This window comes from Trachurus trachurus (genome assembly GCF_905171665.1).
Source record: "Trachurus trachurus genome assembly, chromosome: 6".
Taxonomy (NCBI): Eukaryota; Metazoa; Chordata; class Actinopteri; order Carangiformes; family Carangidae; genus Trachurus; species Trachurus trachurus.
The window spans coordinates 13,927,337-13,955,020 of record NC_139897.1 but is presented as its reverse complement, the minus strand read 5'-3'; the positions used below and the strand labels follow the sequence as shown (position 1 = coordinate 13,955,020).

The 27,684-nt window shown below is 42.0% G+C and overlaps 1 protein-coding gene across 2 annotated transcripts; it reads left to right on the top strand.

The window, feature by feature from the left end:
- rasgrf1 (Ras protein specific guanine nucleotide releasing factor 1) lies at positions 1-27,636 on the top strand (the record flags this gene model as incomplete). 2 transcript variants are annotated; one of them, XM_083972861.1, is made up of 27 exons in its annotated part: positions 1-276; positions 4,284-4,390; positions 4,696-4,843; positions 6,431-6,523; positions 6,619-6,872; positions 8,266-8,345; positions 8,465-8,658; positions 15,850-15,959; positions 16,712-16,830; positions 17,351-17,511; positions 18,155-18,218; positions 18,549-18,682; positions 18,817-18,899; positions 18,991-19,239; positions 20,643-21,013; positions 21,110-21,229; positions 22,219-22,389; positions 22,613-22,719; positions 23,256-23,368; positions 23,465-23,525; positions 23,823-23,926; positions 24,014-24,098; positions 24,205-24,402; positions 24,493-24,572; positions 24,654-24,771; positions 24,866-24,934; positions 27,544-27,636. In XM_083972861.1, 27 exons carry the CDS (start codon positions 1-3, stop codon positions 27,634-27,636), a joined length of 3,762 nt encoding a protein of 1,253 aa, XP_083828987.1. The 2 variants fall into 2 exon arrangements, with proteins under 2 accessions (XP_083828987.1, XP_083828986.1); XM_083972860.1 differs by having other exon boundaries at positions 18,540-18,682.
- Positions 27,637-27,684: the final 48 nt, after the last annotated feature.

The window sequence follows — 27,684 nt, the reverse complement described above, 5'->3', positions numbered from 1 at the left end:
ATGCAGAAGGGAATACGACTTAATGATGGTCATGTCACCTACCTGGGGCTTTTGGCAAAAAAGGATGGTACGAGGCGAGGGTGCTTGAGCAAAAAGAGCTCGGACAACACGAAATGGCACACAAAGTGGTTCGCTTTGTTACAGAATATGCTCTTTTATTTTGAGAACGAGTCCAGCTCTCGACCCTCGGGATTATACCTGTTGGAGGGAAGCATATGCGACAGGGCGCCTTCTCCGAAACCTTCGCTGTCAGCCAAGGAGTGTTTGGAAAAGCAGGTATGGAAGGAGCAGAGTGCGCGCGCGTGCACACCAACACACACACACACACACACACACACACACACACACACACACACACACACACACACACACACACACACACACACACACACAGCTCACTTATTGTTTTCCAGACTGCACCTTAAATTATTGACAGCGTGCAACACTGAATGTGGAGGGAAAATGTCCCTGCAGCCAAATGGCTTTGAACTCTTGTGTTAAACCTTCTTCTTATTAACATGTTCTTCTTATATCCCTTCGCATGATGACCTAAAATCCAGCGCAGCAGAATAACACGAGCTTCCAGATTGCTGTATTGCACGTTATGTAATGCATGCATGGCATTAATGATGAGGTAACAATATTAACACCTAATGGCATTACAGCAGCCCTGGCAATGGGCTATGCAGTGTTTTTGCTTTGGGTTGCAGCAAAACCCAGATCTCCTTCTTTTTTTTCTTTCTCTCTCTCTATTGATGGGAGAGTTTTCAGTGGTGCATGTCATGCACCACTGATAAATTGATTTCCGCATTTATCAGGGTGGTGCATTTGCATTCTGGTTGGTTATATGTTTTGCTTTTGACTTTCAGTCATCATCAGTTATCATATTTTTATGTTTTAGGGCGGAGAGTGATATACCTAATGCCCCCTCCAATTAAACATGCAAAAAAAAAAAGTTATGACCTCAGGGTTTCCATCTTGTGGTGAAAAGATAAAATTACAACTGGGACTCGAGAAACAGCAGGGTGCCACTGATCAGTCAGGTCTGATATTGCTGAACCGAAAGAAATAATTCATTCTCATAGGCCTATATATTAATTTGTTTTATACATGGTAACTGCTGGATCTGTTGTTTTGGGTGTTATGTTTAATCATGTCTCTACAATGTAATGAAAATGATATGTGGCATGATTTGAACATCAAAATCATATCTGCAAAAATTCATTTGATTCTAAAAGATCTCCACGGACTGCTCCTTAAATCATCAAAACACAAACATTCACAACAGTCATACGGTTCACAGGCCTGCTGATATTGTTATTGTGAATAAACAGTGGAGGAACATAATGCCTCACTGTCACCGTCCCCTCTCCTCTCTCCAGGCTCTGTGCCTGACTCTGTAGGTAGGGCTGCAATCCAAAGTGAGTCCAGGCTCTCCCTGTGAACAGCTGCCCTTGTGCTGACAAAGCAGAATGCAATGCACTGGCTAACGTTGTGCTCTCACAGTTGCTTGAAAGGCACCAAAAAAAAAAAATCCCTCACTGCAAGAATTTGGATTGTTTTTATATTTTTGTCAGCAGTGTTGTTTTTGCCCTCTGCATTCTGCTGTTTTGATGTAAATGTGAAGATGCTGAGAAGATTCGGATCAATAGATCCCTGCCATCTTGGGCTAAATTCATAATAAACTAGATAAAAGATATTGATTCACTTTGTTCTGTGAATCCTGTTTGTGAAGAGAGAAAAAGCACTGAGCACAAACAATGGTGTGGCTTATATGGTTTGCTGCTGAAGAGTTATCTTTCAATGTAAACAAACAAACAAACAAACAAACAAACAAACATGCTTAAGAGCACAAATACTGGAAGAGAAAGAAAATATCACCTCTATCTCCTATGCCCACCTGGATTTATGGGTTTTCTGGCAACGTTTGAGCAATCCACTATAATCCCTACATTATATTTATCCTCAAATGCAGTTAGTGTGAAAATGATAATGCGTTTGAGCCCGATGTTTCTATGGCAACCCTTATTTGCATCCTAAAGAATGATGCAGTTGGAAGAGGCGGGGTAACAGAGGGGGGAGAAGTAGTATGTCGCATCTCTCCTATTAATGCGAGCGCTATCTGGGCTAAATTTGTTCCTTGCAGTACCTTGGAGGGGTCAGAGTCCATTTATAGAAAACACAGCTCGCTCACACTGGGAAACAGCAGCACTTCAACCAACAACACAAGAAGCTGCAGGAGCGAGTGGTGGCTGTTTTGATACAAATGCTACTGTAAATCAAATGATCGGACTAATATGAAGCAGTAAACACGTGATGCGTCAGGACCCGTGGTGCTGGGATGAAGACTAAACTGGAGCTCCTCATTAAAATGAAAGTGGATACAAGTTGAGTGATTACCAACACTTAGTCCTCCAGGGAATATATTGCTGTATAGATCTTGTTATATGGCTATGTGGAAAGTCCTTTTACAGTTCTGCTGCAATAAAGCTGAGCTGTTTACCAGTCAGTGGCAATTACACAAGGCACCAGAGTTATTCACCTCATGTAGAAAGAGCAATTAGAAACATTCTTATGATTGTTTATTTACCACTCACTTCCACAGCACAGCAAGAGCGTTGGCCCCGTAACAAAAGGCGCAGTATTCATTGATTTGAGAGCAAATAATGCTCAAGTATCTACACTATATCATTTGATTTGTCAATGCTGTATCTGTCTCATATCTCTGTTTAACATCAGTAATGATTTTTAAAGGTGCATGACTCAGCCATAAACATGCAGCAGAAAGCAGACAGTGTGCTTAACATGGCCTCACAGCAGACACTCACTGTGCTCTTAGAGAGATCATGAGGGAGAACTACAACAACATGCATGCCTTCCCTGCCAGAAATAGATTTTCTTTGACAATAGGATGAATACCTAATGAATGTGAAGATGGAAGAGCAGTCGGCCATAAATAATGATCAGTTGCAGGTTGATCGGTGCCTGTTGAACATCTGCAGGCCAAAGATGAGAGTCTGGTCTGGCTGGAGCAAATGACATTTCACTCATGGGAGGTGTGGTGTCACCAAACCAACATTATACAATAAGCAAAGTTTCCCATTAAAACTTTTATTTAAGCAGTTATGTGCTGCGTTGTAGCAAAATGTTATTGTATTGTCAACATCAGATTGCTCACTCTGCAGAATAGCTGCCACAAAGGAGGAAATTCTTGACAAATGGACATACAAAATGTGCCCTATCAATGTCCTACAATTCATATATTTAATTACTTAAATCTTATAATATTTACATTCCTTGCCACTAGTAAACCTGTTATGAAGAATGACTTGTACAAGATTTTGACACTGTATAAAGGTGAAGCTAATGTGAGCTATTTCTTAAGTAACCCACTTTTTTATGAACACAACATTTGTTTTTATATTTAAAAAACAAAAACAAATCTTAATCAGGGAAACACTTCAACAATTTCAGTTTAGAGGTAGGTAGATGCCAGATAGTAGTAAAAGAAAACGAAAAAACAAAAGCCTGAAATGATAACAATGCTTCTTTTGTTGATGTGTTCTACTGTTTTTTGTTTGAAATATCACCACATCTCCTGTTTAGTTATGTTTCACCACTGCATTTAATGATCTCAGAGGAAGACATTTCCCTGCAAATGAGCATCTCTTCGGTCAAAGGATGCACATTAAAGGCGTATTAAATACACCAGTCAAGTAAAAAACAGCCTGAAGTATTAACTCATATACAAGTGGAATACAGGATCCATATGTTATGTGTGATAAACCTCACAATTACTTGCTGCTGATGGGAATCCAGTGCGAAAGGAATCACACTCATCTTTAATCGAGTGACACAAGAAAACGCAAAAGCAACCTAACTGTTCACATTGACTGGAGTTGCTAGGAAACAGGTATCGCACACAGTTATGTAATTGGCCGTGGCTCCAGCCTCCATGTCTTATGGCATTTCCTCCTGGGAACCAGAGACATCCCAGGAACCGAGCTGGGGGAGGCTTCCCTCAGCGTGCTCCATCAATTGCACTGGTGGGCGAGGAAGATGTGGCTTCCCCAGGCCCTGTGTGGTTTTAAATCACCCGCTTGATGTCTGCAGCAGCGAGGCAGTGGAACAAACACAGAGACAAAGGCAGTGGAGAAGCTTAAGCCAAACCACTATATAATAGATTTATCTAGAGGGTATCTAATAATGAATACTCCTTCCTGTGTTGAACATAAAACACGTCAGGCTAATCCTCCCCCTCTCTCCTTGCTTGTTTGTTTCAGTACTATTTCACTGTCAGCTTCACCCAGGAAAACCAAAAGGCGCTGGAATTACGCACAGAAGATGTAAAGGACTGCGATGAATGGGTGGCTGCAATATCACACGCCAGGTAAAAGGCACACATCAGTGAAATGTGCAGACATGGCAATTAGAAGTTGAATTAGTCAGTAGAGGGTAAGTAATCTTTGACTGATGTGCTCGGTCTGTAGGGGATGTTGCCATGGTTTCATAAGTGCAGTTAAAACTATGAGGAAGGACAGACTTGAAGAAAATGCTTTGTTCACAAGAAAAACCTGATTGCTTTGATGTGAGATGAAGCTGCATGCACTAATGTGAAATTCATTACTCAAGCTATAATAATAATAATAATAAAAAACGTGTGTGTGTTTGTGTGTTTGTTTGCCTGTGTTACAGTTACAGAAACTTGGCCACCGAGCATGAGACTCTCATGCAAAAGTATCTTCATCTGCTTCAGATTGTGGAGACGGAGAAAACAGTTGCTAAGCAACTTCGACAACAGATAGAAGACGGGGAAATAGAGATTGAAAGGCTTAAGTCAGAGGTAATATTCACTGTGATTCCTTTACACTCAGGAGTAGGGATGTAAACAAATATGAATACATTATTCAGATATGAACAGATAATGCACTCTGAACCGATATGAAAAGCATCTTAATATTTCACTAATATTCAGCCCTCACCCCCCACCCTCGCAACGTCACGCCACTGCCTCAGATCTAAACACACCTCGCTATAATCAGCTGGATTCACTCTTGACATTGGTGCCAGGATCTCTGATATCACTTGAAGAGAACATCTGTTGAATCTGCTTAAGTTAAATTCAGATTTGCTTTAGTATCACAATAGTCCAGGTTATGTTGTCTGTGTAGTACAAACGGGGACTGTTTCCAGCCGAAGTCTCTCCACTTCTTCACGATGAGGATTTGTTCAAATGTAAACAAATCGTTTTAAGTCCGATATTGAGACACTGAGGTTCATCCTCAAAAGAATTAGTTAAATTTATTTTGCATATTTTTGGCACAAAATCTGTGCATATTCTTAAAGTAAGGAGGTTATAATTTGCAGCAAAATGCAACTTACCAGATTTCTGAAATAAATAAAATACAGTTTTATTTGTGATAACACCCAGAATTCTGCCTAAACTATGTCTTCTATTACCCATCCTTTTACTGTATTTGGGTCCTCAACACCAAAGTGAGTGCTGTTAAAATATCCAGGATTTTGTCCTCTCTGACTAAACCACAATACTGGAGGATTACAGGATGTTCTATCTATAGACACATGTGGCAGCCTCACACAATATCAGTCAGACCTGCTGTAAATAGACTTCCTGAACTGGCACAATGAAAGTATATTACCATGGCTTCTTGCACTGCACTGATGGTCTTCACCAAAAGATGTGTACATGTGTTGACCCTCAACCTGCCAGCACAACAAATAACGGCTAAAACTGGGTAAAACAATGTATTGTGTTGATTATTGCTCCATTGGCCTCATATGTGGGAACCAGTGTGAGAGGAGAGAAATGGAAGCGCTACCCCGTCACACACACACAGAGAGAGAGAGAGAGGGAGTGGGAGCCGTGGTCAGGCCGACCACTCTCCACTTTGCATCTCGTCTCTGAGACAATGCCTCCAATCGAGCTGCGTTCCCGGCTGTATTCTTCAGATCAAATAGTCATTTTACTTTAATGTGCAAATGTGATGCTTGAAATTAAATTATGTGCTGAATATGCATGAACACAGCTTTATATTGCATCTCCTCTATGAAATGCAGTGACAATTAACTCTCTTGCTGTCTACAAAGTAAATGGAGACACAGCTTCAAACAGTCCAAGGCAGCTCCAGTCTGGGTTTTTCTCCCCCCTCAGTAGCCTGTTTACCTCTCGTCAACATGCAGGACAGTCTATGTTGCATTTAAATGACCAATGTAAATGAATATTGATGCAGAGATGCCAGCTAAGTGAACAGAGCGAGTTTAGTCAGGCTAATGTCTCAGTGTTGATAGTGCTGACAGGTCCCGTCCCGCTGACTCAGGCACTTTGTTTACATGCTGGTACACTAAGTGAGAAGAAGTGGAAAGTGTAAGTGGCAATGATTGGTCTTTCTTGTGGCTACTTTCCCGGCAGATCTCTGGGCTGCTCAAAGACAACGAAAAGATCCACGCCAGCCCTGCAGCGGCCCCAACCGACGACGACTCAGAAATCAAGAAGATCAAAAAAGTAAAGCATTCAAACTCAAAATTGTTGTTTTATTTTCATGTATATTTTGATTTTGAGGACGTGGCCATTGAACATGACAACATGGTTTGGTTCAGGTCCAGAGCTTCCTGCGAGGCTGGATCTGCAGGAGGAAGTGGAAGACCATCATCCAGGATTACATCCGCTCACCACATGCAGAGAGCATGAGAAAGAGAAACCAGGTGGTGTTCAGCATGTTGGATTCAGAGGCCGAGTACGTCCAGCAGCTTCACATCCTGGTGAACAACTTCCTGAGGCCGCTCCGCATGGCTGCCAGCTCCAAGAAACCACCCATCACCCATGATGATGTCAGCAGCATATTCCTCAACAGGTTGGATCCCCTTATCTCATATAATAGGTTTTTTCAGTTTTTGACGACTAGTAGTAATATTGAGTATTTCTGCATGTGGGTTCTCGATCGTTGTGTCTTTGTTTTGCTTTTCCACTGACTGATTGTCAGGAGCAGAAATGCACCAAGAAACATAATGTTGCAAGACAGCTGTTAACATCCCAGAAATTAGAGCGACCGCTTTGTGGTTTAATGTCTCTGCCTCTCTCACTTGCTTCTGGTTACATCCCCATCCATCAAGAGTTATAAAAGTCTGAGTTATGGCTACAAATGTGTTCTGTGTGGTCACTGTGTTCTCGACCTTTGACCACCGAAATGCAATCAGTTTATTCTGGAGTCCTTATTTGAAGCGATTTACTTGAGGGGTTCCCAAACTGTAGCCTAATAATAATTGGTGGGTTTGTGGACCCTCTCTTGTTGGTCGGTTTGTAGCCTTATTGTAATTGGTTGATTTGTTGTTTTATTCTGCTGGGTTGAAAATATAAACATACACTATGTAAAATATGTCAGTCAGAGTAGACCATGAATAAGAAACACTGTTGAGGGTTAGAGACTTATGTGTTAACTATTGCTTCAAGTCATCACCTTGACAACGTCATACAGATGTAAATAATTTCTAGATGATCAATCTTAATGATACTGGTAATTCCCTTATGTATCATGTCCTACAGTTTAAAATTTCTATTTGTCCAACCTTTGAATTTAAGAAAGAAGTGTGTGAATTTGAATGCTTATGATATGCGGAAAATCTATTGTAATGATTAGAGGTCGGCCTGTGATCTATTTCTTGCACATCAGCTGGAGGTTCCACTTGTCCACTATGTATGACAAAATCTGAAACGTGAACACAGTGCTGCCTCCTCTCATGTCTTCCTTTATCACTCTTTTTACAATAAGGAAATCAAATTGTAAACACTTGACATAAAGCAGTGTGTTCAGTGTTTGCTCAATTTAAAATATTTCCTATGAACAAAGTAGATTAATTCAAAAAATTGCATTTATGTCTACGTGTAGTGGAATTAAACAGTATTTGCAAGTTGTACATAATGTATACATATTCGGTCTGATATCAAGGTCTGCTGCCCCATCAGGAAATTCATTGCTGGGCATAACAGACAGTGCAGTGAAGACAGTAATCTGCATGTACCCTCATTGGCCTATTCAAAATCCACCCACACACTCATCCAAGCATATTCATGGTCAAAACCTGCCCACCCATGCTCTCGTACACACTGTCTGCGCTTCCATTTATCACAACTTCACTGGATGTTGGCAGAATTATTAACTTGCAAACTCTGGATTTGTTTGAGGAGATAAAAAAAAACAAAAAAAAACAATCCACTAATATTTTTCTTTTATTTCTTTTTTCCCCCAGTGAAACTATCATGTTTCTACATCAGATATTTTACCAGGGTCTAAAAGCCAGAATAGCGAGCTGGCCAACATTAGTGCTGGGTAAGAAACATCTCCTTTGTTTGTTTAATTCAATGTTAACTATGATTAAAGGTGATGACGCAGTAGAAGCCCTCGGTATTGTTTGTGTCATTGTTGTCTTGCTCTCGATCTCCCTACAGCGGACCTGTTCGACATCCTGCTGCCCATGCTGAACATCTACCAGGAGTTTGTGAGGAACCACCAATACAGTCTACAGATCCTGGCTCACTGCAAGCAGAACCGAGACTTTGACAAGCTGCTGAAGCAGTACGAGGCCAAGCCCGACTGTGAGGAGAGGACCCTTGAGACCTTCCTCACATACCCCATGTTCCAGGTTAGCTCATTTGCTTCACTGATATACACAAGAAATAAAGGCAGAGCCATTTGTTTGCCGCAAAGCTGCAGCCTGGAGCCAGATTTTGTCATTAATTTTGTGCTCTCACAGCCATTCTGGGCCAAGTTCTTCTCTCCATAAATGCTACCTTGGGGCCATATATTTCACAAACTTAGTCCTATAGCTATTGCTATGCCAATGATACCCAATTGTAGCTGTCTTTAGGCAAGGCAAGGCAAGGCAAGGCAAGGCATCTTTATTTATATAGCGCATTTCATACCAAGGCAACTCAATGTGCTTTACATAAAGACAAAACATTTAAAAAAAAAGAAGCATAAGACAGAATAAAAACAAACAAAACAATAAAAACAGAGTTAAATGCAAGAGCAAATAAAAGTAAAATAAAAGAAACATTTAAAAAAAAAAAAAAAAAAAAAAAAAAAAAAAAAAAAAAGCATAAGACAGAATAAAAACAAACACTAAAAACAGGGTTAAAAGCAAGAGCAAATACAAGTAAAAGAAAAGAAAATAGATAAAGTTTTAAGTTCTCAGCTATAAGCACGTGAAAAGAGAAATGTTTTTAACCTGGATTTAAAAGTGCTTACAGTTGGGGCTGATTTCAGTTCTGCTGGTAGTTTGTTCCACTTGTGTGCAGCATAACAGCTAAATGCTGCTTCACCATGTCTGGTCTGAACTCTGAGCTCCACTATCTGACCTGAGTCAGTAGATCTCAGAGCTCTACTGGGTTTATATCCTACTAACATGTCATTCATGTATTCTGGACCTAAACCATTCAGTGATTTGTAAACCAGGAGCAGAACTTTAAAATCTATTCTGTAGCTGACTGGGAGCCAATGTAAGGTCTTAAGAACCGGGGTGATGTGATCTGATCTCTTTGTTCTGGTTAAAACTCGAGCTGCAGCGTTCTGAATGAGCTGCAGCTGTTTGATGCTTTTTTGGGGGAGACCAGTCAGAAGGCCGTTACAGTAGTCTAGTCTACTGGAGATAAAAGCATGAATCAGCTTCTCCTGATCAGTTTGGGACATAAAACCCTTAATTCTGGATATGTTCTTCAGTTGATAAAAGGCTGATTTGGTGACTGATTTGATATGGCTGTTGAAGGTCAGATCAGAGTCTATCAGCACGCCAAGGTTTCGGACTTGGTCTTTAGTTTCTAAAGACAGTGACTCAAGGTGTTTACTGACAACAACCCTCTTCTCTTTATTTCCAAAAACAATGACCTCAGTTTTTTCTTGATTTAACTGAAGGAAATTTTGGCTCATCCAATTTTTGACTTGCTCTAAACAGTGACATAATGACTCTATTGGACTGCAGTCATCTGGAGACAGTGCAAGATATATCTGTGTGTCATCTGCATAACTATGATAGTTGACATTAGAGTTCTGTAGAATTTGACCCAAAGGCAGCATATACAGGTTAAACAGAAGGGGTCCAAGGACTGACCCCTGAGGAACTCCACATGTCATAGCCACTCGATCGGATTGATAACTACCAATGGTCACAAAATAACTCCGTTCCTCTAAGTAGGACCTGAACCATTTTAGGACTGTCCCGCTGAGTCCTGCCCAGGTTTCCAACCTGTCCAGCAGTATACTGTGATCCACAGTGTCAAACGCAGCACTGAGATCCAACATGACCAGAACTGACACCTTGCCTGAGTCAGTGTTCAGCCTTATGTCATTTAACACTCTAATCAGAGCTGTTTCTGTACTGTGGTGAGGTCGGAAGCCTGATTGAAATTTGTCAAAGAGTCCACTGGAGTTCAAGAAGTTGCTGAGTTGATTAAAAACCACTTTCTCAACGATCTTGGCTATAAAGGGAAGATTTGAGATGGGTCTGTAATTGGTTAAAATGGTAGTATCCAATGTTCTCTTTTTTAAGAGTGGCTTGATGGCAGCTACTTTCAGGGGTTTAGGAAACGTGCCTGATTGAAGTGAGCAATTTATTATTTGCTGCAGATCTGTTTGGACAGAGCTTATAATAGTTTTAAAAAAGTCCGATGGTATTGTGTCAAGACAACATGTCGATGTTTTAAGATGCTGAACTGTTTCTTCTAAGGTTTTTTGGTCAACTGTATTAAACTCTGACATTACAGTTGATTTATTCCTAGGTGATTTTAGGGATTGCATCATTGTATTATTTTGCTGATTTGTGTTGATATTTAGCCTTATGGATTTGATTTTTTCATTGAAGAAGTAAGCAAATTCATTGCATTTTTCTGTGGAAAAGAGTTCTGAAACTATCTCTTTTGGGGGGGTTGTAAGCTTATCAACCATAGCAAACAGAGCACGAGTGTTGTTGATATTCTTATTAATCATTTCAGTAAAGTGTTGCTGTCTAGCCTTGAATAGCCCATGGTTAAAATTACAAAGACTTTGTTTGTAGAGGTCATGGTGGATTTGAAGTTTAGTTTTTCTCCATTTACGCTCAGCTTTCCTGCATTCTGTTTTCAGAGCCTTTACCATCAAAGTGTTTCTCCATGGTGTTCTCTGTCTGGCCAAGGTCATCTTAGTTTTAAAAGGTGCAATGGTATCAATGACATTTGAGATTTTGCAGTTGAAATTATCCAGGAGTTCATCAACTGTCTCTGCACTCACAGTTGGTGACATGACTATAGCCTCCATAAACTTAACACTGGTATTCTCATTTATGAACCTTTTCCTAACAGATACAGAGGGTAACTGCATGTCCGGAGTTATCTGTAAGTCAAAGAACACACAGAAATGATCAGAAAGAGCCAAGTCCTTGATATCAACAGATGTAATGTCAACACCTCTAGAGATAACCAGATCCAGAGTGTGGCCTCGGGTGTGTGTGGGCCCTTTCACATGTTGGGAGAGGCCAAAAGTGTCAAGAAGAGAGCAAAGTTCTTTGGCATTTGTGTCCATGTTATTGTCTATGTGAATGTTAAAATCCCCTGTTATGATAAAAAAGTTGTAGTCAGTGCAGATAACTGACAGCAGTTCGGCAAACTCATCAAAGAATTTTCCTGGGTATCTTGGTGGTCTGTAAATAATTAGGAAGAGAACTTTTGGATCACCCTTTACTAAAAAACAGAGATATTCAAAAGAGCTAAAATCACCAAATATAGTTTCCTTGCACTGAAATACAGATTTAAAAATGGCAGCAACTCCCCCGCCTTTCTTACCACTTCGACACTTATTCATAAAACTGAAATTTGTTGGTGCAGCCTCATTAAGAATGGTAGCACAGCTACATTCAGTCAGCCATGTTTCACTAAGAAGTAAGAAGTCTAGATTATAGGTCATAATGATGTCATTTACTAACAAGGATTTGTTGGCTAGTGATCTTATATTAAGTAGAGCTAACCTTGTGGAGATAACAGGAGACACTGGTGAGTTTCGAGGTTGACAAGCTATACTCACTAGATTGGTAGATTTAATTGAACCCTTTTTATTTCTCACCAGTTTGATCACTTTTCTGTTACCCGTCACCACAGGGATTGAGAAAGCTGCCTGAACTCCATAGGGCCCTGACTTTTCCTGGGAAAGAACATTCTTGATATCATTATTGCAGCCTGGACCCGGCACATATCATTCAGACTCAATGATATGATGATTCAGAGGAAGTGGGGGGGCTCGGTGACTTTTGGTCGAGGGTTGTTTCTGACGCGGTGGAATGCGAGGGGGTGGACGATGTGGGGGGTTAATTGGGGAGAATACGAGACCCTGGCGTGGTGTTAGTTGGATTCCACTAGTGAGAAAGCTCTTCATCCTGTCAGGGAAATCCAGAAATGGGGAGTCAGGACTAGATGAAGAGAGTTGGGGGCTGGATGGGGTTCGGGGGGTTGAATGTTGGGAGTCTCCTGTTGGGGCCGGGGGAGACTCCCCCTTTGGGGCTTTTGGGGCTAAGGGAGACTCCTCGTGTTGAGCTGATGGGGCTGGTGGATAATCCACTTGTTGGGGTGCAGATGATGACGTTGGGGCTGGTGGATAATCCAGTTGCTGGGGTGCAGATGATGACGCTGTTGGGGCTGGTGGATGATCCACTTGTTGGGGTGCAGATGATGCCGTTGTTGGGGCTGGTGGATGATCCACTTGTTGGGGTGCAGATGATGACGTTGTTGGGGCTGGTGGATGATCCACTTGTTGGGGTGCAGATGATGCCGTTGTTGGGGCTGGTGGATGATCCACTTGTTGGGGTGCAGGTGATGACGTTGTTGGGGCTGGTGGATAATCCAGTTGCTGGGGTGCAGATGGTGACGTTGCAGGTTCTTTCTGAGTCTGCTGTCCTCCGTTGTCAATCCTTATCTCAGCGCCCTCACCAGAGCGCCGTCTTATCTGCTGTTTTGGATTGTTTTGTCTCTTGTCCTTGACAGGGACTGCTGGTGCCTGACGCAAAAAGTAAAAGATGTTGGCACTTAGCAGCTGTACTCCTGACTTGTTAAGGCTAAATCCATCTGCCTTAAAGAGGTGCCTGCGTTCCCAAAAGATGTTGAAGTTGTCAATAAAGTTCAGTGATTGAGCAGTACATGTATCTTTAAGCCATCTGTTCAGCATCATCAGCCTGCTGAATCTCTCATCTCCTCGCCGAACTGTTGGCAGAGGTCCACTGAAAAACACCTCAGTATTCAAACACTGAACTTTGTTTATCAGTTCCATGAAGTCTCGTTTTAATAGCTCTGATTGTTGCTTCACAACATCAAGGGCTCCTGTGTGTATGATGAGCGATTTCAATGTTGGATGCTCAGCAACAATCTTCAGGATCTTTTTTGAAACATCAGACACCATGTCATTGGGAAAACACAGTACCTTGGTGTTGTTCTTGTTGCAAAAGCGTTTTATGTCATACACAGCTCCGTCACCCACTATCAGTGTTTGAGGCCCAGTGGTTAGCTCTCTCTGTAGCCCTTTAGCATCAGATTTAGCCTCATACCTTTCTCTGGTCCTGGGAGATGAGCCTTCTTTTGGGGAGTCTGGGTCCTGTGAAAGTGGAGCATATCTGTTCACAAGTAGAATCCCTGTGTCTTGGGGCAGTTTGCTCGTAGCCTTGGTCCGTGGTTGTTTTCTCCGTGGTTTTGGGGTTGAGGAGACAGTCCTGTGTGATGGCAGTGCAGGCCACTCGGTGTCGTAATCCATCTCCGAGTGCTGGGTTCTGCCTGATAATCGTCTTCCCATGTTTGAGGGAGGTATTTTGTGGTGCTTTGGCTTTGCACCAAGAGAGTTCCAGGGAGGACTGTTTGATTTACTCCCATTTACACCTGGCTCCGGCCGTGCCTTGGTTGTGCCCGTTAGCCTTGTGTTAGCCTGCTCCCTTTCACTGTTTTGGAATATCGGCAGAGTAGTATCATTTCCATATTGTCCATTTACCTCCACGTTCACTTCGAGCCGATGCATTTTTGTTTCCAGTACTGCTATCTTCTGGAGCAGTTTGTGGTAGTCCTCCGTGGAAAAAGGAGGCATCTTGCTGCTAATTAGCTTCTGTTAGCTGAGCTCCTCAATCCCGGTCACGACAGTGCCGGGTTGTGCTGCTGATAAGCCACACTCTCAGGGTAAAACAGTTTAAAAAACAGTCGTAGCCTCCAGTAACTATCATAAATAAGGCTCCCAGTGATATGTAGGTATCCAGGAAAAAATACAAATAAATTTCAAAAGGAAAAGATTGCAATGGAAAAAAGAAAAAAGAAAAAAGAGAGAGTGAAGCGGAGAGCAAAGGAGTGAAGCGTCTGCACTCAAGCAAAGCACAAAATAAAACATTCGTTCACTTTGCTTTCTGCACATTCACAGCCGGGTATCTTTTAGAGACACAGAGTTTCACTCATGGTTTCCTGCGCTCTCTTATGTTTCTTAAAATTGTTGATTTAATCTTTTAAGTTTTTGACTTTCAAGTTAACTGTCAGTGTTAAACAGACTGGGGTTTAAACAATTAGTTGATAACTTGTCTGTAATGCTTTTAAATTTTAAGTTGCACATTTAGTTATGATTATCTGAGAAAATCATAAATTGTCTATTCCCCTCCTATAAATAAATCCAGCAATCACAGCTGAAGCTACTGTTGAGGACACCGAGGACACATGTGACCTCAGTATTGACAATTTGGAGATTAAACCGTCCTGAGCAGTTCATGATCTACAGTTACAAAATTACATAAGGGTAGTGACACTCATGTTGTTTTCAAAAAAACAATGAAGTTGAAGTTAAGAAATGCAGAGAAGTGCAGTGTATTTATGACAGTGTGGAGAATTTTTGTAATAGCATTTAAACCATTGTGTGGGAAGATTAAACTTACAGAGATGTAACTGAGCAGTTGGTTGATTTGCCAAAAAAAAAAAAAAATGTGACTGGTTCTTCATGTGCATAGATTTAATCACACCCCAAATGTTATGACTAATATATCTCACTGAGGGTCTGTCCAAACACCTGACAGCTGTCAAATCACCCACTTCTTAAGCAAACTTCTATCAGTGTTAATGTACATTAAGAGTGATTTAAAGGTTTGGCTGCTCATCTTTAAAGCACATCAATATTTTATTTGCAATTAACCCTTTGTGAGCAATCCTTGTTTTACCTCAGGCTAAACTGAGGATGAAAGGTCATCCAGCTCTCTCCATTAGAGCCCATGAGCTCTGGATCAACTCACTGAGTGATAAATAAAATGAATTGAAATATTAACCTAGTAACCAAACTGATTATTTTTAAGCGCAATCAAAAAGCAAGATTTTCATCAATGTGTTCTGGCCCGTATCTAGCGAGTGGCTCAGTCAGCGCTTGGCTTCAAAGTCCCGCCTCCTTCTTGAACACTCACTGGCGTTGGTGATGTCCCATACTGTAGCATCGCCGATCAACAACAGGAACAGCAGGCATTTGTCTGTTTGCTCATAATATCCCTGTAGTGTTTTTCATATCTATAAAAAGCATTTGTCTTTTGAGCTGAGGCTTTAATAATGGCTCCTTTCTGGCAAGGCATGCAGTTTCCCAACAGTCCACCCTGCTGGGGCCTACTGCAGGCTGTGCTGTGTTGATAATAAATTTTGCTGGTGAGTGTAGATTGTGCTCTGCGCTGATCTACCTTTCATTAGAGGACGTTCACGATGGCACTTGTACATTCCTGTGTGTGCATGTTTGTGTTGTGGCTGTTACATTTAAGGATGAACGCAAGCTGATAAATCTGAGTATAACTCCCCTGTTGCTTTCTCCTCTGTCTCTCTAGATTCCCCGCTATATTCTAACACTCCACGAACTTTTGGCCCACACACCCCATGAACATGTAGAGAGAAACAGTCTGGACTACGCAAAATCTAAGCTGGAGGAGCTTTCCAGGTACTTTCTTAACAACATTAAAATCAAGCATGGCGTGAACTCATAGAGCAATCTATTACAAGTATGAAAAACATTAGAAATGTCTATTTTTAAGACAATATTAAAGCAGAAGTAAGCGGAATATTTGTGTTAATATAAGTCTTAAATAGTTATATCTTCCGACGGCAATCACTTATATAGAGTGTTTGGTCCGAAACACGGGTCTGTCAGTCACTCTGCTCTGCTCTGAGCCGAGGAGAAAACTTTTCTTGTATCCTACAAGTTTTATCCAATGAGGAGAGAGAACGGCATGAAGGGCTGTGTGTGCAGCCAAGGGATGCGCATGAATGTGGTGACGTAGGGACGAGGACCAATAGATCCATGACGAGGGCGGGGGCTGCTAACTCCATCGGCTGACAAAAAGTTAGCCAAAACGACCGGATCGCTTACTTCTGCTTTAACTGTAAAACACACACGTAATGAGTGAAAACACAGTGGCCCTGAGAGCCACACAGTAACTTAAGAAAACACATGCAAACAGACAAACACAAGGATCCTCAGAAAAAAACATCTTCATCAATACTGCACTCACAATACAACACTAAATACAGAAATGCATGATAAGATACTTGTGAAAGTATCCACTGACCCCCCCTGTGAATCCTGCCCTTGTGTATAATAGTAATAATAATAAGGGAACATTTACAGTCAGACTTATTGTGCTTGTTTTCCTTTTTTGTTCCAAAAGAGTGATGAAATGTCCTTTTTACTAGAATCATGCATGACGAAGTGAGCGAGACTGAGAACATCAGGAAGAACCTGGCAATAGAGCGAATGATTGTAGAGGGCTGCGAGATTCTCCTGGACACCAGCCAGACGTTCGTTAGACAAGGTAACAAGGGTGGGGCTGTGTGGGCATATATACTGTATTTCCTGTCCCTCTTCACCTGTTTGACAGACCAGTCCCACATCTTCATTTGCATCTGCATTTTTTTTACAATCTCTCTCCCTCTCTCTGGGGAACAACATGTACTCGTCATGAGGAGAGTCTTTAATTTTCAAGTGTAATTAGTCTGCTCTGAGGCAAACTGATGATGAATCTAGGACTGTAAATGTCACACGTCCCCAACAGGCCTTGATGGATGAGGAAAGAGAAAACAGAAATGGTAGATTATTTAATCCTTAGTATCTCATGTGACTGTACATGTATTCAACTGTAGAGGAAGACCAGCATTTTGATACTGATTCTTATATTTAGCTTCTCTCCACTATCACTATCCCCTCCTGCTGTTATTTTTTTTCTAACCGCCTGCTCTTGCCTCTTTTCCATTTATACTGTATATGTACTTCTCTATATCTCTCTTTCTCCCTTGTCCTTCGATTTGCACATACTTTTTTATTCCCACATACAGGGTCTCTTATCCAGGTGCCAATGAGCGAGAAGGGCAAGATCACCCGTGGGCGACTGGGCTCTCTGTCTCTGAAGAAGGAGGGGGAGAGGCAGTGCTTTCTTTTCTCCAAGCATTTAATCATCTGCACCAGGGGTTCGGGGGGAAAGCTTCATCTGACCAAGGTGGGCCTGCACTGCTGAGCTAGTAGAGTTACTCCTTATTTCAAACATTACAATCTTACGGCGCCACACAGCCACGAATCTCTGAGTTAAATTGAACGAATTAACTGGCAAGAGATGAAAGCTACAGGGTTAGCGATGTTGTGGCTTTTATCATTGGCAATGACCACTGGAGCTACACACACTCGTACAAGGCTGCTGCGTGCGTGCACACACACACACACACACGGACACACATAAACACATTATACATGTTTGAAAGCAGCTGCTAGATGTCAGTTTGATTTGTATAACAGAGTGGTACAGGCTATTATTACTCCACATTATTCAACATTACAGAGGAGGCGATTGATGTTTGGCGACGAGACCAAAAATCTCACATGGTAACAGACAAACTGTGTCACTGCGAGCCATTTAATCATGCTTGAGATTTTTGTAAAATAAAATGATACTATGTTTGGTTGTAACTACATTTTTATACAGTATAGTAGTTGTCATTTTCAGCAGCAGGTCCACCATTGTCACACTATTCAATTGAAAAGCTTCAAATTCTCATATATAATATAACAGTTATGAAATGATGTCAGTATTCTCAGATCTGTCACCAGTGTGAAGAAACTGAATGTCTATTGTATATCGTTTGCAGAATGGAGTGGTCTCACTCATAGACTGCACTCTTATGGAGGACCCTGAGGGGACAGATGATGAGTGTGAGTGTTTTATTCATACAGCAGATTTCAGAAATATGCATCATACTGTATGTACCACGTGTGATGTTGTACTGTATATAATGCATGATTACTGGAGTATGCCAGAAGTCATTAATAATTTATAATACATTTTTGGTAACAACAGGAAGATAGTGCTCCAAATCATATGGAATAAAACAATTTGATAAATACATATTTGTATTTTATATTAATGTGAATACGCACAATATGATTTTTTTTTCTTTTTTGTCTTTACTGCATATCTAAAGAAAGAAAAAGAAAATAGCAGTTTATGTTATGCCTTTTTTGTTCATCTCAAAGCCAAATCAGACAAGAGCGGCCAAGACATGGAGCACCTGGACTTCAAGATTGTCGTGGAGCCAAAGGACAGCCAGTCATTCACAGTCATCCTGGTGGCCTCCTCGAGGCAGGAGAAGTCTGCATGGACCAGTGACATCAGCCAGGCACGTCAACACACATCACAGTCTTCAACAACCAGACAAGAAGCCGAGCATGTCAGCAGAAAGTCTGCATGTCACAGAATACCCCAACATTTCCTCTGTCCTCACTGTTTTCTTCGACTGCATCTGTCCTACAGTGCATAGACAACATCCGGTGCAATGGGCTGATGATGAACGCCTTTGAAGACAACTCCAAAGTCACAGTACCACAGATGATCAAGTAAGCTAATTTCATCTTCATATGCTACTCTGAGCATCTTTTCCCTTGGCATTCGTAAATTCTGTTTGTGTTTTTTCTTTTTCCTGAGCAGATCAGATTCGAGCCTGTACTGCGATGATGTGGACATCCGCTTCAGTAAGATGATGAACTCCTGCAAGGTGCTGCAGATCCGTTACGCCAGCGTCGAGCGCCTGCTGGAGAGACTGACGGACCTCCGTTTCCTCTCCATCGACTTCCTTAACACTTTTCTTCACTCCTATCGTGTGTTCACCACCGCTGATGTGGTGCTAGACAAACTCATCACCATCTACAAGAAGCCCATCAGCGCCATTCCTGCTCGGTGAGTCATTTTACATTTGGACAGACCTGATTGCTGCTTGGCTGTTGACAGCATTTACAGTGGACAAACAGATATTATTCAATCTGTTTGGCATCCTTCCAGACCTTGCAATGCTGCATAAAGATGAGATTGATCTATCATGATGTGAAGCATTGTTGTCTTCTAATCAATGCAATGTGTGTGTAGGAGAAGAGAAGCCTGAAGTTTAAACTTCTGGGTTTCACTGCAACTTCACTGCATTTCTCAAATTTGTAAGGCAACTGGCACAACAAAAAAACAACAACATCCAAATAAATGGATGTAGTTATAATTTCAAGTGGTCAATGCATAAATACATGTGTGAAGCTAATGGTTTGTGCATCTAGATTGGCAGATAGAAGTCCCCAACTACATGGAAGCAACAGAAAGGAGTATCAAGAGTCCTCCTTTGTCATTACTGCATGTATTTATGGTCGTGCAATTTAAGCCAATTTAAATGTGAATTTGAATTAGAGAGAGGGCGGATGTGAGGACGATGAAACAGTCCAGCTGGTGTTCACGGATATTTGTAGCATAAGTGTTTCGATATTGTATGTGACACTGGAACAGTTAAGTCCTGTAATCTTCCGGGCTTCGCGTGTGAATTTTGGGGGTTTGTTTTGTTGGTTTACGTGAGCACAGAGAAGTAACAGATTAAGAAGTCTAGGAAGACAGGCTCTATGATGCCTCTGTATCACTGTATGTGTGCGTTTGTGTGTTGGTGTATTTATGTGTGTGTTCACTGGTCGAAGGCAGTAATTGGGTCCAGTTTCTCCTGCCTGCCTGGGAGAGTGTCTCAACTGGGCTCTGTCGCTCTATGGCAACCAGCCTTGGTGCTGCAGGACCCCACCCTCCCTCCCCTCTCCCCCTCTCTCCTTGGCTGCAATAGATCCATAGTGTGAAATGTTGACGGAGTGTTGCGGTGGGGCTAACTCGCCGCTTCGCAGGCCTAGAGCGAGAGCCCCGCTGTGGGGTTCAGATCAGGGGGAGCTCCCTATGCCCACGCCCTGCAGCATACTCTCCCATGGTGCTTGTCATGTCACTGTGAGACACCTACACTTTGCTGCTTGTGTCAGCAGTGGCCATGCGCACTATCACTCGCTGTGCTATTTATGGGAACCCGTGAGGTCGCCAGGAGGGTTGCAGGGAGTGGGAGAGATTTTCTGCAACACTGCAGCCTGTATCCTGCTCTAAAACGATGAGACGCAACTGCAAAGGCACTTCTGGTTGCTCAGCTGACTTGGTTTGCATAAATTACTTAGGAGGTGTTGTGTATTTAGCTAAGCTCTTAAAACATAGGGTGCACTCACCAAATATCAAAGAAACATATTTGTATGTCCTTAAAGTCCTTAAATTCTAATGCATATATCCTTTCCTTGATGCAGGTCCCTGGAGTTATTCTTTGCCAGCAGTCAGAACAGTAAACTCCTGTATGGAGAGCCTCCCAGCTCCCCCAGGGCCAGCAGAAAGTTCTCCTCCCCTCCTCCTCTCGCTATTGCCAAGAACTCATCCCCAAATCGCCGGCGCAAGCTCTCCCTCAACATCCCCATCATCACTGGGGGCAAAGCTCTTGACCTGGCTGCCCTCAGTTGTTCCTCAAACGGCTATGCAAGCATGTACTCATCCATGTCCCCATTCAGCAAGACCACCTTGGACATCAATAAACTCTATGTGTCCAGCCCTATCACAAGCAAAATCCCTGACGAGGGAGAGGACAAGAAGGACAAGGTGGAGGATACACCCGTGAGCAAACAAGGTGGGTTGGCAGCAGCCATTCCAAGAAAAAAAGATCCCAATATTAATGCGCTGCAGTTATATTCAGAGTAATTTGTGTGCTCTTGTCATGATACAGATCTCTCAGTACGAGAGGAAAGTGACAATGATCAAAACCAGAGTGATGACGGCGACCCTGAGGCCTCTCCCACCAAGTCACCAACCACCCCAAAAAACGTTAAATGCAAAAACTCCTCAGGTACACTGTGTCCTAGACATGTGCGCTGACGTAATAACAACTTGATAGTGTGATATCCAAGCTTGTAAACCGCACACTGACATGCCACCTGTATCCACTGCCTGCCAGTGCAACATTCATCACTGAGCCCTCTACACTATTTTGTTTAACCACAGAAACAGACCACATAATAAAACAATGCTTGTAGCAGACGATATTAATACATTTGAAATATACCACATTTTACTGTCTATAGGTTTTGGCTTATTGTTCTATATGAAAATTGAAGGTATCTCACTGTATTAGGCTGCAAAACAAAAACAAAAAAATTTAAATAAAGATGAATCCGTGAAGCGTAAGTCACATAAAATATTAATTTGTGCATTATGAACAAACATGTGGAGAAAGCCAGTGCTTGGCTTTAGTAGGTGTTAGGGAAACTTGTGTCATAGCAACTACATCAAGACCGTGTTTTCCCTGCCGCCCCCAGTAATGAGGCTGTTTCGCTGGAGCCAAGATTATCTGTGCCTTCTAAATCTTATGACAAAAATCACACAACAGATTTTAAAAACAAAGTCTGCTCTGTGAATATGTGAATAAACCAAAAAAATGGGAAGCAATATGTGTGTTTCACATGGTGTAGGGTCCTTAGCTGCTTATGATCTATCTACATTCCCAAGATTTAAACATAACAGACTGCAGAGAATCTGTTGATTCCTCTGTTATGCTGATATTTGGTGGCTATATTTAGCCGCAACCATCTTGATTATCAAAGCCCCTTGTAAAGTCTAGAGGGACAATTGTGTTGGCCTGCAGTGCCCCCTAGTGGAAGGCTTAAGGAAAAGAAGCAGGTGTATTGTGCAGTGTATGAATTCAGTTATTTTCACTGATATGTGCGTTTTAAGAGTTTTAAATATATATATATAAATACCAACTTATATAAAACATGTAGCTTTGTAAATGTAATTTGCAACCAAGATCATTTCCTCTTTATCCATGTTTCCTTGCAGAGTTCTCCCTGTTCTCCTACAACAATGGCATGGTGATGTCCTCGTGTCGAGAGCTGGATAACAACCGCAGTGCCCTGTCTGCTGCCTCCGCCTTTGCTATCGCTACAGCTGGAGCCAATGAGGGCACCCCTACCAAGGAGAAGTATCGGCGGATGTCCCTCGCCAGCACTGGTATTCACAACTATCCACTACCTAAGATCAGGTTGAAAGTCCAGCCGTAGTTATTGGTATTGGTAACATCAGCAGACAGCCAATAATTACAAACTGCACCAGATCCACTGAGAACTGGTGGTTTTGGATTAATTCTCTCCAACCTCAGTTTGCTTGCCGAGCTGTATGTATCACAACGATGATGAGAGCTCTGTGTAAAAACATACTCGAATATTTTCTGCAGGCTTCCCAACCGATCAAAGAAATGGAGACAAAGAGTTTGTGATCAGACGAGCAGCGACCAACAGAGTTCTGAACGTCCTAAGACACTGGGTGTCAAAACACTCTCCGGTAATACATCCCAACACAAACAAGGGCACATTAACTGTATTGGCAGAGTTCACACTGACAGGATAATTTCAGTAATTTATCCTCTGACACGACATCTGGCCATATCAACAAATGTTTACAGCATTTACATGTTTGCAGAAGAAAGAACATGTTTCCAGCAATAATGGTTCCAAAATCTACTGAAAAGCTTAATTTCCATCTACAAGTCCATGTGTTCAAAAACATGTTGCCATCAAAATATCATCACTAAAAGGAAAAACTTACCCACAAATAGTCTTGGGTTGTTAGATGTAATTTATTTGAGATTTTCAGTTTTTCCTGTCATTTTGTGGTGAGGAAATTCATTACTTTTCATTTACACTATCTGATTTGTGCTTGGTAGGTGGGATATGCAAAACACAGAATGCAAAACTGCCCACGCTGCTTATACGTGCAACAAAGAGAGGTCTTTCCTTGCAGCTTTGGGCAATATTTTGTTATTAACAGAGCAATAATGTGTGGTGTGCTATGTGTCTGTCTTGCATGTGCCTCTCCAGGACTTTGAGAGTAATAATGAGCTGAAGACAAAGGTTATTGCCTTCCTGGAGGAAGTGATGCATGACCCTGAGCTGTTAACCCAAGAGAGGAAAGCAGCAGCCAACATCATCAGGTACTGTCATGTGCCATGTCATTGAAGGTCTCCAATTATTATGTAAACCCATTATATGAGATACATTATTGTACTGTCCATACTTCTGTCTGCCAGGACTCTAACTCAGGAAGATCATGGTGACAGTCCGATCACCCTTGAAGATGTGACACAACTGGTAAGTGTGAAAGTTTATTGTAGAGCAGCTTTGAAGCTTAAACTTATCCACTTTCATACATGGAGAGGAGCACCCAATCCACGTTAAAGGCTGCAAGCAGCGATTATTTTATTATCAATTAATGATTCGTGTTGTGATTATTTTCACAACTCATTTTTCCAACGGAAACAGATTGAGTTTCTAAGCTTAAGCATTCTTGTGCCATAAACTAAAATAAAGTTTGCTTGATTTTGAGCATTTCGCTTTGTTTTTCACTCACCTGCTGTCATTTTCGGTTGTTTGGTGTCCTCGTCTTAGGCGGAAGGAGGCAGACCTGAGCCCTTTGAGAGTCACTCGGCACTAGAGATTGCAGAGCAGCTCACTCTGCTGGACCACCTGGTGTTTAAGGTCATCCCATACGCGTGAGTGTCATCATATCTTGTGTCTGTGTGGCTAAGAAAAACACAAATACAAATTCAGTCTCTTTTTTGTATTTGTTCATGTAACAGGGAATTCTTTGGACAAGGCTGGATGAAGAATGATAAAAATGAGAAGACGCCGTACATCATGAGAACAACAAAGCACTTCAATGATGTATGTTACAATAAACAGACCCCCTTGCACAGCTCTTAAAGTCAAGTTTTATTGATTTTTAAAACTAGTATTGAGTCTAAACGCCTCACTCTCTTTCCTTTACAAGGTAAGCAACCTTATTGCCACAGAGATCCTGCGCTGTGATGATGTGGTCCCAAGAGTAGCAGTCATAGAGAAGTGGGTGGCTGTGGCCGATATCTGCCGCTGTCTCCATAACTACAATGCTGTGCTCGAGATTACCTCCTCCCTCAACCGCAGCTCTGTCTTTCGCCTCAAGAAGACCTGGCTCAAGGTTTCCAAGCAGGTGTGTATCTCCCTATGCATTGTTTTTCTTTTCTTTTTTCCTAATGTCTTTAGCGTTATCTAATTGTGTTCTTGATAACTATTCTTCTAGACAAAAGCACTGATTGACAAGCTGCAGAAGCTGGTGTCATCTGAGGGGAGGTTCAAAAACCTGAGAGAGGCTTTGAAGAAGTGAGTTCAGTTCAAGGACTTCCTTTTGGATAGGATCAATAAAACAGTACAAGTGCATGATGTGTGTCTTCTTCCTACTAGCTGTGATCCTCCCTGTGTGCCCTATCTGGGGATGTACCTCACTGACCTGGCATTCATTGAGGAGGGAACACCAAACTACACTGAAGATAACTTGGTCAACTTCTCGAAAATGAGAATGGTGAGATCATCTGTGTCCCGCCACATGTGGAACTTCATGCAAATGACTTGTTTGAAAAACAAAATGTAATATTCTGCATTTTTCTGCTTTCCAGATCTCTCATATCATAAGAGAAATCAGGCAGTTTCAGCAAACAGCATACAAGATTGACCTGCAACCAAAGGTAAATTAATACCAATACTGTAAACTTGTGGCCCCCTATTTGTTCATTAGCTATATAAAATAAATGCAGAAGATTTATAAACCTTCAATTAGTCTGGCTTATTGGTTTTCAGTGGTGGGGACGAATGAAAATGAAACCGGCAGCTAGTTGTGTGTGTAGATCTGTTGTGGCCAGTTGAACCATAGAGAGATGCTTTTATCCAAAGTGACTTGGAAGTGAGTGAAGCTCAAGTGCAATAGGAGGGTCTTGGTTTAAGTGCAAGGACTGCAGGTAAATAAGTGCAACAACAGTGCATAGTAATGTAAAGTGTTCATTCGGCATGCTGGGATGCTGGAGGTGTGAGGAGATAAGGTAGTCGTAACAGAGTGAAGTCTTCAAGAGATTATTTGAGATTGAGATGTACGCCCCTGCAGTAATTGTATTTGTTAGCTTGTTCCATCATCGGGAGACCATAAATGAGAACAGCCTGGACCGCCATTTTCAAGAACGCAGGGGATGGTAAATGGGATGACATTCCTTGGAAGAGCTCAGTCTCCAGGAAGGGGGCATACAGTAAGACTGCTGCGTTCTGGACCATCTAAGTATTTCACTGTGTTAGAGGGGAGGCCCACGATCAGGTAAGACAGATGGAAAATTGTCAGTGGATAGTTGGTCATCAAGCATGACACCCAGGTTTCTTGTAGCTTTTATTTGGGTAAGGGAAGAGGAGACTATTTTTATATCGTGATCAAGAGCCTGGTTGGCTGGCTGGATGACTTAAGAGTTCAGACTTGAAGAGGTTTAGTTGACCGTGGTGTGCTTTCATCCGTGTTGATAGTCAGAGAGACATGCTGGGACCCATGCAGAGACAGTGGGTTTGCATAGCAGTAACTTGAGAAGTCATGCAAGGGAATAATTGGTAAGGCGTGGGGTCCGAGTGCCAATTCTTGGGGCACCCCTGGCAAGTAGATGTTTCTACTTGCCATGACACACTGAACGAGTGCCCAGATTCAAACAAAGAAAGCACTCTGCCTGAGATCCCCATGCTCTGCAGACAGCAGGAAGTGGTGGCTGACTATATCAAAGGCCACTGATAGGTCCAGCAAGATAAGAACCGAGGACTAAGCTGTAGCTGCCTGAGGGGCTTCAGTGACATACAACAGAGCTGTATCAGGGGAGGGGCCACTCTTAAACCCTATCTGAGCTGGATCAAAGCAATAGTCATAGAGTAGGCTATATCACTGGAGATGATGGGTGGACTGGACATCATTGTATTCTAAAAAGTCACAAGCTAAAAAGGTTGAAAACAACTGATGAAGATCACAAGAAAATTGTGACATGTGTAATTTGTAAGATTAATTTCAACACTCTAATATTCCCCACCAACACTTATTATGCACTTTATTACCTGCTCTGGCACTTCAACTCATTAAATAGAATTAAATGAAATTATTCAAAGGCTTATATGCACCTCCTAGCGTTTAGCTTAGCCCTGGTTCTGGATCTTCAGTATGGCCTCTTCAGCTCTGGTAGGTTTTAAAGGGATATTCCGGCGTAAATTTAACCCATGGTCCAACCTATGGGTCCAACGCACCGTGAGACCCCCGAGAGATGAAGTCTGCTGACCGCTAGCTTCTCTAACAAACAGCGCAGTCTATTTATCCACGCACAAACGATCAAAAAGCCACTCATAGCCACAAATAATGCTCAGAACAGCACCAAACTTCATCAACAATACAAACAGGTTCCCAGCACATAATACAAGGCAGAGATGAAAACAACTCACCCACTCTCCTCCAGTTATAGGCTACGTTATGCAGCAGCAACTTTCCGCGTCCAGCATAGCGTGAGGGAACTGACAAAATACGCCCGACTCCGACTGGCAGCACAAACATTCAGTCTCAGCGGCCACTGGCAGGCAGTGACCACACATGATTGACCACTCAAACCCCCCAGATCCAGCACTGGGACTCCACCGGCAGCTCTCCCTCTTTCACTTGTCTCCTCCATTTCCTTCAGCTCGTGTTCGGTAAACTCGGTCTCAAACTGATAGGGGCGCCCATCAAAATGAAACCAGTCGTCTTTGTTCTCAGACTGCATAAACTTAGCCTTGTTGTCCCTTCTGTTATGTCTGCTTCACTGTCTCTTCCGGAAAAAAAAAAAACTGTCTCTTCCGGCAACAAACGCTGTCCTGATCGCATGTGACGTTGCGTCTAATCTCGCACTTGTTTACGTGATTCTCACCCACAAATATTAGAAATGCCAAATTCCGTTCATTTCCCTGTCAACACTCGATAATAACTTTTATAAACTGATAGGCAAGAGATACATAGGAACTTTGGACTTCACCTCTCGGGTCTAACTCGGTGTCACGGTGCGTTGGACCATGGGTTAAATTTACGCCGGAATAAGCCTATCTCTTTATGCTTATATGTCCCTTTTCTCCATCATCAGATGAAACACCAATGCAGAATAAAGACATGAAAACAAAAACACACACACGCTCACAAAAATTACAAGCCTCAAGGACTCTCTGCCAGCACATTTTTCAGATTTTTACAATTGTATATTTACGTTTTTTGTTTTTTTTAATGTGACTAAATTAAATAAACTTGTCTTTTATGTTACAGGTAGCCCAGTATCTACTGGATAGCAGCTGTGTTCTGGATGAAGAAAGCATGTATGAAGCCTCACTCAGAATTGAGCCTAAAGTGCCCAACTGATGGGGAAGGTGGTGCTCCACATTATTATCTCTGTTCATATAACACATC